This window comes from Elaeis guineensis, chromosome 4 (genome assembly GCF_000442705.2).
Source record: "Elaeis guineensis isolate ETL-2024a chromosome 4, EG11, whole genome shotgun sequence".
Taxonomy (NCBI): Eukaryota; Viridiplantae; Streptophyta; class Magnoliopsida; order Arecales; family Arecaceae; genus Elaeis; species Elaeis guineensis.
The window spans coordinates 33,418,905-33,434,605 of NC_025996.2; the positions used below are offsets into that span (position 1 = coordinate 33,418,905).

Genomic DNA, 15,701 nt, shown 5'->3' on the forward strand with positions numbered 1-15,701 from the left:
ACTTTCTGTTTGGTCCCATCAGGTAAGTATATGGGTGAGGGGTTAGGTGGTCTATGTGGTTGATAAAACATTTGTATATTTGAGCATATATGGCTGGTTGCACCTGTATCAACTATCCAGATACCAATATTCTCATTACCTTTGCTAAGAAGACACCAATGAGGTTCATTACCTGCAAAGTTCGAATAATTGGCAGTGTTTGGCTCCATGGTCACCTTCCCTTTCATATGCTTTGCTATTTCTTACTGAATTACGGTGGACAGATTAGCGCTCTGATCACTTGGCTAAGATGGAGGATTGAGTGGATCATCATCCATAGGGGTTTCATGAACTCGGGCTGTATATGCCTGATTCTGTTGATTAGCACATTTTTGCTTCAGCTCCTTGTACCAATCTGGGTAGCCGTGTAGTTTAAAACATGTGTCACGTATATGACCTTGTACCTTACAATAGGTACAAAATCGATCCTCCTTTCTAGCAAAGTCACGCTTTTTGTTGCTACTAGAATTCTGACTTTTTTGAATATTAGCCTCTTTTGTACCTTCAGCATTCAATCCTTTAACCTTCATTGCCCTGGCGTGATCCATCGAATCTGAAGTAGAGAGAACTTCACACTGTTTTTCAACACGAAGCACCATAGAATATGCTTTATTCACGGTGGGTAATGGATCGAGCAGCAAGATCTGGTTGCGGACATGATCGTAGCTATCATTCAAACCCATAAGAAATTGTATCAACCTATCTTCATTCTCAATACTTGCAACAGTTTTTGCAGCCCCACATGTACAGATCGAAAAATTCATCAAGCAAGATAACTCATCCCAAAGCTTTTTCAGCTTTGTAAAATATACCATCACCGATATATTTTCTTGAGAAAATGAGCTAATTTCTGGTCTAATTTGGTAAAGCAATGGGCCATTGCTTTCACCAAATCTTTGTTCAAGTTCATTCCAGAGTTCACATACAGTAGTTACATAGAGAAATGCCTCTACTAGATCTTTAGAGATAGAGTTCAAAATCCATGACAGCACCATGCTATCGACTCGTTGCCATTTCTCAAACAATGGTGTTTCAACATCATGCATAACACATTTTCCATTTATAAAGCCAAGTTTATCCTTAGCCTTGAGTGCGATCTTCATCGATCGACTCCATAGTAATTAATCCAGTTAAGGGAGCGCTTACCAGGAGCATGCCCGGATGATCAGAATTCGGAAGGTTGTAAGGATCGTCGGTAGGAACTCTATTGATCTGAACACCGGACTGAGCTTCCTCTTCTATGAGTTTTAATCATCACAAAACTTAGAATATTCTAGGCCACAATGATCATGGCTCTGGTACCAGACAAACAAGGCAAACAGAGAAAGCTAAAATGAAAAAAAAATATCTTCATATTTTTTGATTGAAAAACTAATAAGGAGGTTCTCTTTTTTTATACAAATGAAAAGGACTATCTAGAATTCAAAGAATGATCTAGAATGCTAGCTAAGCTATACAGATTAAGAAAGGATTCATAGCAAATCTTTTTCTTTTCTTGCTAGCTAAAATAAGTAAGTAGATCAACTGGATAACAAATCTTTGGGGCCCTTTCGAGTAAGTAGACCAACTGGATAACAAATCTTGGTTGCCCTTTTCTTGCTAGCTAAAATAGATGGATATTGTTGCCCTTTTCTTGCTAGCTAAAATAAGTAAGTGGATAACACATCTTCAGTCTCCGGCTCCCCTCCTCACATCTGCGCACATCTCCATTATCAAGCAGGCCAGATCAGTGGCCCTGTGTTGCCGTATGCCTCCCATCATCGAGTTCCATCAGATCGGTGGTCACCAGAGTCTTCCACATGCCCACGTGCTTGCCTGATGTCAAACACTGCCAGATCAGGAGCCTCGCACTCTTGTACGCCTCCCGGCATTGAGCCCCACCGGGATGGCGGCTCGGGCTTCTCCATCATGCATCGAGATCAAGGTCGAATGGCCAGAGATCCCCGATGCTTCTGTGCCCATGCTCAACTCCTGTCGACAACAGTTGAGACCACTCGCACTGATTTCTCCTCCGTCATGTTGTTCATCCTTCATCCAAGGCCACCACATGAACCTGACCTCGGACAATTTTGAGGGGGCCTGCAGGATCATCTTGTTCATGCCCTGCTGCCGACATCATTAAGTCGAGGCTGCTGATGTCCAACTCTGCGCCTCTTACACACTGAGGCATCTTGTGAGCATGTCCAAAAGACTATATCAAAATTGATTCAAAAAAAAGGGAGGAAAAAGGGGAAGAAAGTTCCTCTTGCCTGGGGCCTCTCGCGCCCTCATACAGCTCTCAGAGCCAAAAACCTGCCAGAGGTAAGCTTCCAAGCTCTCTGCACCTCCGATGCCAAGCACAGTCAGACCAGTAAGCTCCTAAGCTCTTGTGTGCCTCCCGACATCAAACACCGTCAGATTGGAAAGCTCTTAAGCTCTTTGCACCTCCAATGCCAAGCACCATCAGATCGGTAAGCTCCCAAGCTCCTGTGCACCTCTGGCATCAAACACTATCAGATCGATGCTCTCTCGAGCTCCTGTGCTTCCCATGCCTCCTATCACCAAAAATCATGAGATCGGTAAACTCCCAAGCTCCCATGCCTCTTAGCATTTAGGAGGCCCATGGGTATCTCCAAAGCCAAGATTGATCCAGCTTAAAAAAAGAGAGAGAGAGAGAGTGAAAAGAAGAAGAAAAAGAAGAGAGAAAGAGGGGAGAGAACCTGATCCCCGATCAAAATTAAAGTGATCCAAAGCACGGGTCAAGCCCGAGCCGAACAATAAGCAATCAAGTAGAACTCATGAGTTCTCAAACAAAAACTCATGGTAAAAAGCTCTTAAGCTTCCATTCGCTATTCTCTCACTTTTCCTTTTGCAAGACTAAAGGGCCAAGCCAAAATCAAAATCATGGCTAAAATAAAGTTAAAATCAGGTCAATATAAAGCAAAACAAGCCCAAGCTGAAGCAAAAAATAGGAAGAAGTCAAACAAAACTCAGAAGCTCTCAAACAGACCTCATAACCTCTATAGTAATAGACTCTCAAGTTCTATCTACTATTCTATCCCTTTCTTGCAGGATGACAGGTTCTTGAACATATAAGTCGAAACGAAAATAAAACAAAGCTATGATGCATATCAAGCCTAAAGATAAGGTGAAGACTAAGTTAAGGTAAAGACAGCCCAAAATTAATGTCATCAAAAGGCCGAGCTCAACAGAAAGCCGACCTCATCAGGAGGTCGAGCTCAATAGAAAGCTGACCTCATTGAGAGGTTGAGCTCAATAGAAAGCCGACATCATTAGAAGGCCAACATCATCAGATGGCCAACCTCATCAAAAATCCGATCTTCAGATCGGTAGACCCCTGAAGGGCACGGAGATAAGATCTCCTAATCAAAGTTCAATCTCTGAATTGGCAGAGCCCCAAAGAGTACGAAGATCAGATCTCCTCATCAAAGTCCAAAGCTCTGAAAGGCACGGAGATAAGATCTCCTCATCAAAATCTGATCTCTGGATCAACAGAGTCCTAAAAGGTATGGAGATAAGGTCTCCTCATCAAAGTCTGATCTCTAGATCGACAGAGCTCTGAAGGATATGAAGATAAGATCTTTAGATTAAAATTTTGTCAAATATCAATCTAAAGATCGAAGTTATCTTGAAATTCTATAAAATACAGACCTTAAGGTCGAAGTTATCTTCAGTTCTATAAAATACCAACCTCAAGGTCGAGATTATTTTTTCAGCTCTATGAAATACCAACCTCAAGATCGAAGTTATCTTCAGCTCTATAAAAAATCGACCTCAAGGTCGAGATTATTTTTAGCTCTATGAAATATCGACCTCAGGGTCGAAGTTATCTTCAACTCTATAAAATCTGACCTATAGATTAAGGTTACCTTAAAGCTCTATAAAATATCGATCTCCGGATCGAGAATATCTTAAAGTTTTAATAAAAATTGATCTACTCCAGGCTACATCGGATAAAGAAAAATGTAGCTCAAATTAAAAGATGCTGAGAAATACCCTTAAAAGGGAAGGAGATGCAAAACATCAAGATGAAACTTCTGATGCATGGGAGACTCGGTCTACCTATGATGACATCGATCAGGATCCGAGCAGCTCACTTGAAAAATCAAATGGTATAGATTTGCCACCTCGAACAAGTTAAAAAATTTTTTTGGACTACTTTCATCCAAAAGTAAATTTTTCGGACTCAGAAGTGGGGGATAAGTGTTGTGGGGGCTATCCCATCTCATCATAAAATCGATCTCAACTGAAGATCGATCTCATCATAAAACTGACCTCTACCAAAGGCTGAGCTCATAAGAAAATCGACCTGAACCAGAGGCTGAGTTCAGAAGAAATGTGTCCCAAAAATAATCATCTAGATTATAGATGATTGTGCTATATAAATATCTATGAATTATAAAATGATAAATATTATCTAGCAGATTCATCATAAGGAATATATCTTCCTAAATAGAACTCATATATTATGATGAAGTCCTTTAGAGCTGCTTTCAAAATGATAAAAGAAGATTTATTATGTAGTTCTTAAATTTTGTTCATGATTAACTAATACAATTGTTATAAAGATGATAATTATATCGAGTGTAGGTCATTGTGCCATATTAGTTGCTTGTCCTCTTAACCAAGATGTGTGGTGACACAGGTATGGCATATGGGTGAAATATAGATGTTTCACTGAGCGTGACCAACTCAGAAGCACTCTGCTGTCAAGGGTTGTTCTGATGAAATATGAGTATAAGTGTCTCTCTGACCCGAGGCTGCCTCGATGATTTGCAAGCAACTCACTGTGCTTTGATACCGGACTATCCAAATTTTTAATTCAATGATAGAAGATTTTTGGATACAGTCAAATACTTGTGAAGTCTGAGTGCGAGTCAAGATGGGATTGACCGCTCTAAGTAAAATTGAAAATGATGCATCATTATATTTAAATTCAGTAAAACTCTGGCCAGAGTAGTCTTAGTGAAGAGTCAAAGAATTTTTGAGTTAGAGACACAATGTGAACTACTCATCTAGGGTTAACAGTTTAACCCTAAGTCATCCTTGAGCATCGAGAGTCAAAGTGATGAATTATATAGTAACTATATCTACATAGATTCTAGAGTATTGCGAGCATACATTCGGCCTATTCGGACGTCGGATCCTATTGCTAGATGGTTACATCGATTGGTACAAAATTATTCTTATACTACTAACTTATGTTCGAACCTATAGGATCACACACATAAAAGTATCTGTCTGGTCAAATGACTGATCGACGATTATGAATTGTTGAAGAATTTAATTATCAATATGATTGATGATTAATCCTATGCAAAGATTGAAATAAATTATTTACTAATAGTTGGTAAATTAGAAGAATAATTAATTGATAATTCAATTGTTAATTGGCTCAATTTGATTGAGCAATAAAAATTAGATCAGATCTAATTGAATTGAATTCAATTAGGTTTACTTTGGATTGATTGGATCCAGCCTTAATGGACAACAACGCTTATACCACTTGATCTTAGGGATGCAAATCAAATTTTGAATTGAATAGGGTTTAATTTAATTTGATTTAGGTTCAATTAGATCAAATCCTATTAGATAATAGGCTTGATTGGATGAAGTCCTATTGATCAAAAGCTTTCCTGATATCCAATAAGATGAGAAGAATAAATCTCTGATTTTTAATTGGTTTCATAATCAGGCTAGGACTTAATTAGTTAGTTTGTTATAACTAATTTCTAAGTTGGTTAGGATTGGGTCCAAGAATTAGTTTGAGTTTGACCTAGAATCATGAGTCCTATTTGGAATAGGACTTAACCAACTCTTAACAAACCCCATATGCTATTAATTCTCCATGCCACATTCTTTCACCACAAGATATCCATGCCCCAACTAAGAGCCATGCCCCCTTTCTCTTTCGTGAAGAAAAGAAGCATCCCCTTCTCTCCCTTGTCGCCTAAAAAGGAGGGGGCACCGAAGAGTTGGATGCCCCACATCCCACACGCCTAAGCCTCTTCTCCAATCCCTTTTGAAGGATTTTTGTGAGAGTTTGCTACTAGTTCTAAAGCATCAAAGAGAGGCCCTCTTGCTGGTTTTACAGTAAAAAATTGAAGAAGAAAGATTTTTTCCAACGAGAAGAAGAGGAGGAAGAAATGTCTTCTTTCTAGTGCGTGATCTTGGAGAAGGAGTTCTTCTCTTTAATTTTTTTTAATTTTTTTCTAGTATAAAAAATAGATTAGATCTAATTTTTAACATAAAAATTTAGAGAAAAAATACTAAAAAAATCTGGTTGGATGTTTGGGGCTTCTTAGGGCTCTAGATCAAGGAGAAAAAGGAAGAAGAAAAGAGAAGAACGATTCTTCTTGTGGATCTTTCTTTTTGATTTTTCTAAGACATGAGAATTTATATTATTTTCTGCATAAAAAATTAGATTAGATCTAATTTTTATCATAAAAAATCAGAGAAGAAAGTTCTTCTTGAAGGCATTAAAGGAAGAGAGAAAGGTTCTCTCTTGTGCGTGGGAGAATTGAGAAGAAAAGATTTTTCTCTTGATCTCTATCGTAGAGATTTTATGCATGGATCCAGAAAGAAAAGGAGAAGGTCTCTTTGTTTTCATCTTCTTTATGTTCCTCTTAGATTAGCCAACAAAAAGTATCTTTGTGAGCTAGCACTCTCGGAGAGACCGATCAGCACAACGGCTTCGTGTGGATTTCTGTAGAGGCCGAATGTGTGTGCAGCTGTTGAGCATCATGAAGAATCAACTATCATGAATTTTGAATACGATGATCTGCTATCCATACTCAGATATCAAGTTTTAAACTCAATTCATATTTTAGATATGATGTAAATATAATATAGATAAGATCTATGTTTGCTGAATTTTAGATTTCAGATTTACATACATACATATTAGTTCATATCATAGATCTTGAGAAGTAGTTTTAGATTTAATCTATATATGCATTATAGATTAAATTATTTAATCTGTATATATTCTGCTGCAAAATTTTAAAAATGCATGCACAAAACTACCACGCTTCTTTCAACTGGTATCAGAGCGAAGATTCGTTATGACATGAATATATATGCATGTAGAGTCAAATCTAGATTTAGAAATATATGAGATATGTTATGATTTGATTTTAGATATGATCTAATGTAAAATTTAAATCTGATATAATTTAGATGAGATCTAAATTTTTGCATATATGATATGTGAGTAGATTAGATGATCTGATTAGCAAGTACTTGGATTGGATTGATCACCAAGCCATCCGATCATAAGAGCAAGAAGGGTTTAAAGGCTCTCTCTTCTTATTCGATAGGGTGCTCTTATGGCGTGTAGGGTATCATGTAATTTAATCCCATAAAGAAGAATATGAAAGGAAGAACTTATTTTTCTATAAAATTCTAGCTATCGAAATCCTAAGAATTGTTGTATGTGATACAAAGTATGAGTTGTATGAAAAATAAAATATCTAATCTATATAATAAAAATTATTTTAATCATAAAAAATAAAATTTAAAATCATAAAATATTTAGATATGATATAAAAGTCTTTATGATTGATTTTATTTCAGTTTATATGAGAATTTTAGATCTAAAATTATATGATACCTGTTGGCATGGCAACTGAGCTGACTCAGTTTTGAACAGAGTCGACCTAGTCTCTTAGTTTAGTTGGCTTAGTACTGATGAGCCGACCCAGTTATCTCAAGTCAAACAATAATGGTTACTATTCATGATCAGCTGGTCGATCAAGTATCAGACTTAATCGATCCACTAAAGTGAGCCGACTCAATTTAGAGGTGAGTAGATCTAATTTTCATAATAGAAAATTTTGCATAAAAATAATGTAAAATTATTTTAAAAAATTAAAATAATTTCAATTAATAATCTTAACTCATGTTAATGCTATACTTAATTAAGACTTAAGAAATATATTTCAGATCTAGAATTATGATTAAAGACCTAATGATATTGCATAAAATATGGGGCATGGGTTAGCTCAAATCAAGTTCTTTTAATTAGATTAGACCTAAGATTATAATCAAAGACTTAATAGACTAAAAGAGTGGTTGATCAAATCTAACCGATAGTTGATTTAGATTAGGTCAATGATACTCTAGATCAAATACAATAGTTGTAGAAAGTTGAATCCATATCTTTGATTAAACCAAATGGGCCTTGATTGAGGCTCAGTGGTTGAGCTCAAGTCATTGGGCTAATTAGATCGCTAGGTGACTCGAGTTGACCCATATCGTTAATCAGTATGATTGATTTAGGTGCCCTAGATCGACTTGTGTTAAGTCCTTCTCATGACTTGGTGAAATCAGTGGGAGGATTTAGGACTTGCTGATTGGACCAGCTAGTCTCTAATCCTTTTCATGATTTGATGAAGTCAGTGAGAGGATTTACAACTTACCGGTTGGATCAGCTAGTCTCTAATCTTTTTCATGACTTGATGAAGTTAGTGAGAAGATTTATGACTTGCAGGTTGATTGATGTCTTTTAAAATATATTAACCAAATCTTCTAAATTATTAGATCCATAAAATGAGATAGTTATGGGGACAACTAGATCATAGTCTCCCATTATGGTGTATGATAATACATTCAATATTCTAAATAGGCATTGGAGGTGCCACGTGCCTGGTGTCTATTGAGTATTGAAATTATCATTCATCATATGACCATCTTGTTGTATCCTTCAGATTAATGGTCAGGTTGGTCGAGCCACACTCGAATCCAGATATTCATTTGCTGGATGTACTTGATGTAGTCATGTTAATGGTTGGACCTAACTAAATTTTTCAATGGAGGCACCACACGCTGCTGAAGAGATATCTAGAGCAAAATCTGATTTTTAAAAATTATTTGAAGAAACAATTGGTTAGGAACCTATCCATAGATGTACTAGGATTGGCTGAGCCACACTCAGATCTGAATGCAATCTGTGTGGATTCTAATATCTCCTAAAAAACTAAAGTAATTTTTTGAATTAGAGATAGAGGCTACCAATTTGTATAAAATAGTAGGAAAACCTTTAGACTAAAGTCCAAGTCTTTAAGCTTAAAATAGTTCATATTACTAATAAGTCAATTATTCTCTTTTCAAAAATGATTAGAAAATTATTGCTCTGTTCACTATTAGACAGTGACAACATTATCAGACCTAACTTCGATAGTCAGTATCGAAGTTAAGCATAGTCCTTGAGCTTGAATTGATCAAGAAGTTTAAGGCTAACCATAATCAGATAGAATGCTTCTTTAGAAGAAGCTGGATCATTGGAAGAGGAATTATCCTCGATGTTTTGGTTCTCTTGATCCAAACAGGCTTAAAAGAGAAATCAACAAATGGTTGCTGGTCAAGATAGTTATATGATAACTTCTTAAAATTTTTCTATTGGTAATACTACTATCTGGATATAGGATACCACAGTACAAGTTATATTTATAAATAGTTGCAAAAGACTTTAGGATAGTAGAAGGTTTGAAAATGGCAAGAGATTTCTGAATGTAAGAGATGAAAGTCTGTTTCAGTCTTAACATTAAGAATCATCGAGCTTGTTTTTAATCCTGAAGATGTCATTTTAAGTGATTGTCACTATTATCCAATCTCATTGATGGTGTTAATAAGAATGATTATTACGATATTATTGTGAATGATACTGCAATAATAATGGATAATTAAAAATGATATAAATTCAGTACCATAGCCTTTAGTATAAAGTACACGTCTAACTAGTACCTTAGATTAGATAATGTCACTGAAGTCTACCTTTGGCATAGTTAACTTAGTCACCTTTTATTGAAAAGGTGAATGAGCCAGTAATATTCTGAGTTTGATACACATTGATATATTTGCACTCATAAACATAAGTGCCAGAAGAGGGCTTTACTACTTCATTAAAATCTTAGACGACCTATCTTGATATGGGTGCATCTTGCTTATGAAGTACAAGTTTGAATCAGTTAAAATATTCAAATAATTTCGTAATGAGGTAGAAAAATAAATTACAAAGAGCATTAGAACTCATTGATTAGACCGATGAAGTGAATACCTTTACAGTAAGTTTTAGACATATTTTGAAAAAAATTAGATTCTCTCTCAATGGATCTCTCCTAGGACATCACTATTTAAAAGGATATCTGAAAAGAGGAATCAAAATTTGTTAAACATGGTTCGATCCACTGTAGGTTTACCAGTCTGCTTGAGATTATGTTGTAGAGACTACTTGATATGTGCTCGAGAATGTTGTGAGTAAATCGGCCACCAAATCTTCATATGAGATATGAACTTGGGTAATTCGATGCTCTCTTATCTTAGGGTTTGGAGTGTCGAGCTTATGTGAAACATTCACAAACTGACTATCTTGGATTTTGATATGATAAATATAATTTTAGGATATCTCAAAAAAATTAAGAATATTCTTTCTACCTTCCTAATAGATATGAGATGTTCGTGAGGCTTAAGCATTTTTTTTGAAAAAGAAGTTTCTTGGTGAAAGAACTGATGCCGTTAAGAGCAAGCTTGGTGAAGCTTGATAGGTAGAGGAACCGACATTGACACATGAACCAACAGAACCAGAGTTGATTAGATCAAATTCGAAGCCTGATGTAAAGGCATCCTTGAGGAGATACAGTAGAGTACCGTGTCAACTGGACAGATACTTTGGTTTCTAGATTTGGAAAGGAGATTTGATCTCCCATACGGATGCCTTACAGGGATCTAACTTTGAGAAGTGCTTGGAGCCATTAATCTGAAATAAAATCCATGAAGATCGACGATGTATGGACATTCGTTGATTCACCTAAAAGAGTAAGACCTATAGGGTGTAAGTGGATTTTAGATAGAGAAGAGGTACAGATGAAAAGATAGAGACCTATTAATTCTGTCTGATTGCCAAGAGATTTTATCAAAGTTATAGTATTGATTACGATGAGATATTTTTTTCTTTTGGCAATCCTCAAGTCCATTCAAATTGAATTAAACTTCTCAAAGTTGGAACATACATTTTGAATGTATGGTTTCGTTGAGAACAAAGCAAAATTCTATATGTACAAATGGACTAATAGTTCTATAATAGTATTCTGTATTATTTGGGATAAAATTCTCTTAATCAAAAATGACATCCATATATTATAGGGAATAAAAGCTTGGTTGTCATCTCTATTCTCTATAAAGGTTTGGAAGGTTATGAGAATCATCCTTAAATATTTATGAAATACTAATGATCAATACCTCGTTTATGGAGAATCTGACTTAAAACTATAGAATATAGATTTCAATTTTTAGACAGATCAAAATGATAAAGTTATGTCAGATTATGTTTTTATCCTAAAAAGAGGAGTGACATGCTATAAAGGTTTTATGTAGTATTTAGTAGCCAATTTTATTTGTGATACAGAGTTCTTTATGGTATTGGATGCTGGTAAAGAAGTTATTTGGTTATGAAAGTTTATTAGCGAGCTTGGAGTGGCACCCTTCATTGATGGTCCAGTCCTTCTATATTGACAGTAGTATTGGAGCCATAGCTCAAGCTAAGAACTGATGTTCCATCTAAGAACCAAACACTTTCTGCATTACAATTATCTTATTTGAAAAGATTGAGGTAAAGTTGATTTTAGGAAGATCGACTAAAGGAAGAACTTGGCCGACCCATTGACTAGAGCAATCGGATCTAATGAGTTCGATGATTAAAAATAAAATATGGATATTTGATACGGATCGATTGGCTTTAGTCCAAGTGAGAGTTGTTGGGAAACGTGTCCTAAAGCCAATCATTTAGGTTGTAGATGATTATGCTCCATACATATATATGAATTATAAAATGATAAATATTATTTGATAAATTCATTATAAGGAATATATCTTCCTAAATAGATATCATATATTATGATGAAGTCTTTTAGAACTACTTTCAAAATGATAAAAGAAGATTTATCGTATGGTCCTAAATCCTGCTCGTGACCAAATGATACAATTGTTATAAGGATGATAATTATATTGAATGTAGGTCGTTGTGTGCTATATTAATTGGTTATCCTCTTAACCAAGGTGTGTGGTGACATAGGTATGGCATATGGGTAAAATGTAGGAGTATATTTCACTGAGTGTGATCAACTTCAGAGTACTCTGCTGTCAAGGGTTACTCAATGGGATATGAATATAAGTATCCTTCTGAAGCTATCTCGGTGACTTGTAAGCAACTCAATATACTTTGGTATCGAACTATTCAAATTTTTAATTTGGTGATGAAAGTTTTTGGGTACAGTAAGTACTTGTGAAGTCTGAGTGCGAGTCAAGATGGGATTGATCACTCTAAGTAAAATTAAAGATAATGTATCACTGTATTTTAATTTAGCAAAATTTTATCCAGAGAACTCCTAATGAGGAGTCACAAAATTTTTAAGATTGAGACACAATATGGATCACTCATCTAGGGTTGACAGTTTAACCCTAAGTCATCCTTGAGCATCGAGAGTCAAAGTGATAAATTATATGGTAACTATATCCACGTAGGTTCTAGAGTGTTGTTGAATATATCTTCGGCCTATCCAGAAGTCAGATCCTATTGCAAGATGGTGACATCAATTGGTACAAAAATTATTCTTGTACTACTGACTTAGGTTTGAACCTATGGGATCACATATATAGAATATCTGTCTGATCAAATGACTGATCGATGATTATGAATTATTAAAAGATTTAATTATCAATGTGATTTATGATTATCCTGTACAAAAGTTATAATAAATTATTTACTAATAGTTAATAAATTAAAAAAATAATTAATTAATAATTTGATTATTAATTGACTCAATTTGATTGAGCAATGGGGATTGGATCAGGTCTAATTGAATTGGATTCAATTAGATTTGCTTGAGATTAATTGGATCCAGTCCTAATGGACAATAGGGCTTGTTCCAATTGATCTTAGGGATGCAAATCAAATTTTGAGTTGAATAGAGTTTAATTTAATTTGATTTAGATTTGATTGGATTAAACTCTATTGAATAATAGGCTTGATTGGATTAAGCTCTATTGATCAAATGCTTCCCTGATATCCAATAAGATGAGAAGAGTAAATCCCTGATTGATGGAATTTTTTATCTAACTAATTTTTTAATTGAATTAGGGTCTAATTGGTTTCATAATTAAGCTAGGACCTAATTAGTTAGTTTGTTATAACTAATTCTTAAGTTGGTTAAGATTGGATTCAAAAATTAATTAGAATTTGACAAAGAATCATAAGTCCTATTTGGAATAGAACTTAACCAACTCATAACAAACCCCATGTGCTATTAATTCTCCACACCACATCCTTTCACCATGAGATATCCATGCCCCAACTAAGGGCCATGCCCCCTTTCTCTTCTATGAATAAAAGAAGCACCCCCTTCTCTCCCTTGTCGCCTAAAAAGGAGGGGGCATCCAAGAGTTGGATGCCCCAAATCCCACACGCCTAAGCCTCTTCTCTAACCCCTTTTGAAGATTTTTGTGAGAGTTTACTACTAGTTCCAAGGTATCGAAGAGAGGCCTTCTTGCTAGATTTACAGTAGAAAATTAGAGAAGAAAGGTTCTTCCCAACGAGAGGAAGAGAAGGAAGAAAGATTTTCTTTCTAGTGCGCAACCTTGGAGAAGAAGAAAATTTTCTCTCTAATTTTTTTTAATTTTTTTTCAATATAAAAAATAGATTAGATCTGATTTTTAATATAAAAATTTAAAGAAAAATATCAAAAAAAATTGGTTGAATGTTTGGGACTTCCTAGAGCTCTAAATCAAGGAGAAAAAGGGAGAAGAAAAGAGAAGAATGGTTCTTCTCTTGGGTCTTTCTTTTTGATTTTTTTAGGGCATGGGAATTCATGTTATTTTTATATGAGAAATCAGATTAGATTCTATTTTTATCATAGAAAATTAGAGAAAAAAATTCTTCTTGAAGGCATTAAAGGAAGAGAGAAAATTTTTCTCTTGTGTGTGGAAGAATTGAGAAGAAAGTGTTCTTCTCTTGATCTCTATCATAGAGACCTGATACGTAGATCAAGGAAGAAAAGGAGAGAATTTTTTTATTTTTCATCTTCTTCATATTTCTCTTAGATCAGCCAACAAAATGTGTCTTTGCGAGCTAGCACTCCCAGGAAATCGATCAGCATAAGGGCTTCGTGTGGATATCTGTAGAGGCTGAACGTGTGTGCGGCTACTAAGCATTATAAAGTACCAACTACCATAAATTTTGGATATGGTGATCTACTATCCATGCTCTTGCTCCTTAGATTAATTTTGATGATTACAAAGCAGTTGAAGGGGTACTAATATTTTTCGCTTGAAAAAGACTTATTGCTCTTCAGGAGCAAAATTATAATTTTACCAAAACCCTGATTTAAAAGCATCAAATGATAGAACAAAAGATTTGTTATCCATTGGAAAAATTTTATTATTTTTAGACTTGTATTTTGAAAGATATGCATGTTTGAAAATCATGAGTCGACCCATGAGTCGACTCATGGCACATGAGATGACTGGCACGCTAAAATTCCTGACCGGCACAGACTTGGCACACCCTGTGAGTCGACCCATGAGTCGACCCCCAAGGCATGAGTCGACCTCTACAGGTTTTAAGCCAATTTTACAGAACCTTGCATCCCGTTTGATTCTCTGATGTTTTTCCACAAAGGTCGACCCATGAGTCGACCCCCAGGCATGAGTCGACCCCTGTGACGAAATTTTTTCACAACGGCTAGTTTTTAACCCATTTTAAATACTTTTAATGCTCATTTAATGTAGTCTAACGGCTCTATTTCAGCCTAGAATATTTTTCACTTTTCTTGAAGCTATAAAAGGGACAAAAAGGTGAAAATCAAAAATAAGAATCAAGAAGAGAGATTTTGAAAAAGGATTTCAAGCAAACTTTTCAGCCCTAAGCAAGAGCTCACTCAAAGCATTCAAAAAGCCTTTAATCCAAGCTCACCAACTCCTCAAGTGCACATTCAAGTCTCCAACCACCTTGAGAAAATCAAAAGTCTTCTTCTCTTTGAGTAAAGTATATTTAAAGCATCATACGCTCATTAAAGGAGCTTTCTTTGTACTTACTTGTGCTATTCATTGTTATACTTTGTTTGAGTTATTGTTTTTGTTTTGGAAGGGTTCTAAAATAAGGGAAGGTTGATCCGAACCTTGAATTGGAGTGTATTGGGTTGGCTTGTACCCGAAAAATAAGTAGACTAGCTTGGGATAGCTAGAGTCAGAGTTTTCGACGTTTGTATTCGGGTTGAATACAAGATTAGTGGATTGGAATTTTCAAGTAGGAGCTTGGGAGTGGATATAGGTACAAGGTTGGCACCGAACCACTATAAATCTTTTTGTTTGTGGTGTGCCTAATTGCTCTTCTTTAACTCTTCATTATTCTCTTGCATTCTTGCTTTTAGCCATTAGCCTTGAATTAATTTTACTCTCCCTATTTATTTAGCTTTTGTCAAACATTTTTCATAAGTCATAAGTTAAGCTTAAAATTTTTAGAAACCCAATTCACCCCCCCTCTTGGGTTGCATAGCTGGGCAACAAGTGGTATCAGAGCCCGGTGCTCTAGCCCTACTTTGATCTAAACAATCAAAGAGCCAAAGATCTATGCAACTCAAATCGGTACTTCTCTAGCCGAAGGGGCAATC

At 35.5% G+C, this 15,701-nt stretch overlaps 1 protein-coding gene across 1 annotated transcript; it reads right to left on the reverse strand.

The window, feature by feature from the left end:
- Positions 1–284: 284 nt before the first annotated feature.
- Positions 285–1,142, reverse strand: LOC140857299 (uncharacterized). The gene has a single exon (XM_073256078.1). It carries the CDS (start codon positions 1,140–1,142, stop codon positions 285–287), a length of 858 nt encoding a protein of 285 aa, XP_073112179.1.
- Positions 1,143–15,701: the final 14,559 nt, after the last annotated feature.

Excerpts from the sequence above, each read along its gene's own strand:
- LOC140857299 (XM_073256078.1), bottom strand. The coding sequence starts at position 1,142 with ATGAAGATCGCACTCAAGGCTAAGGATAAACTTGGCTTTATAAATGGA.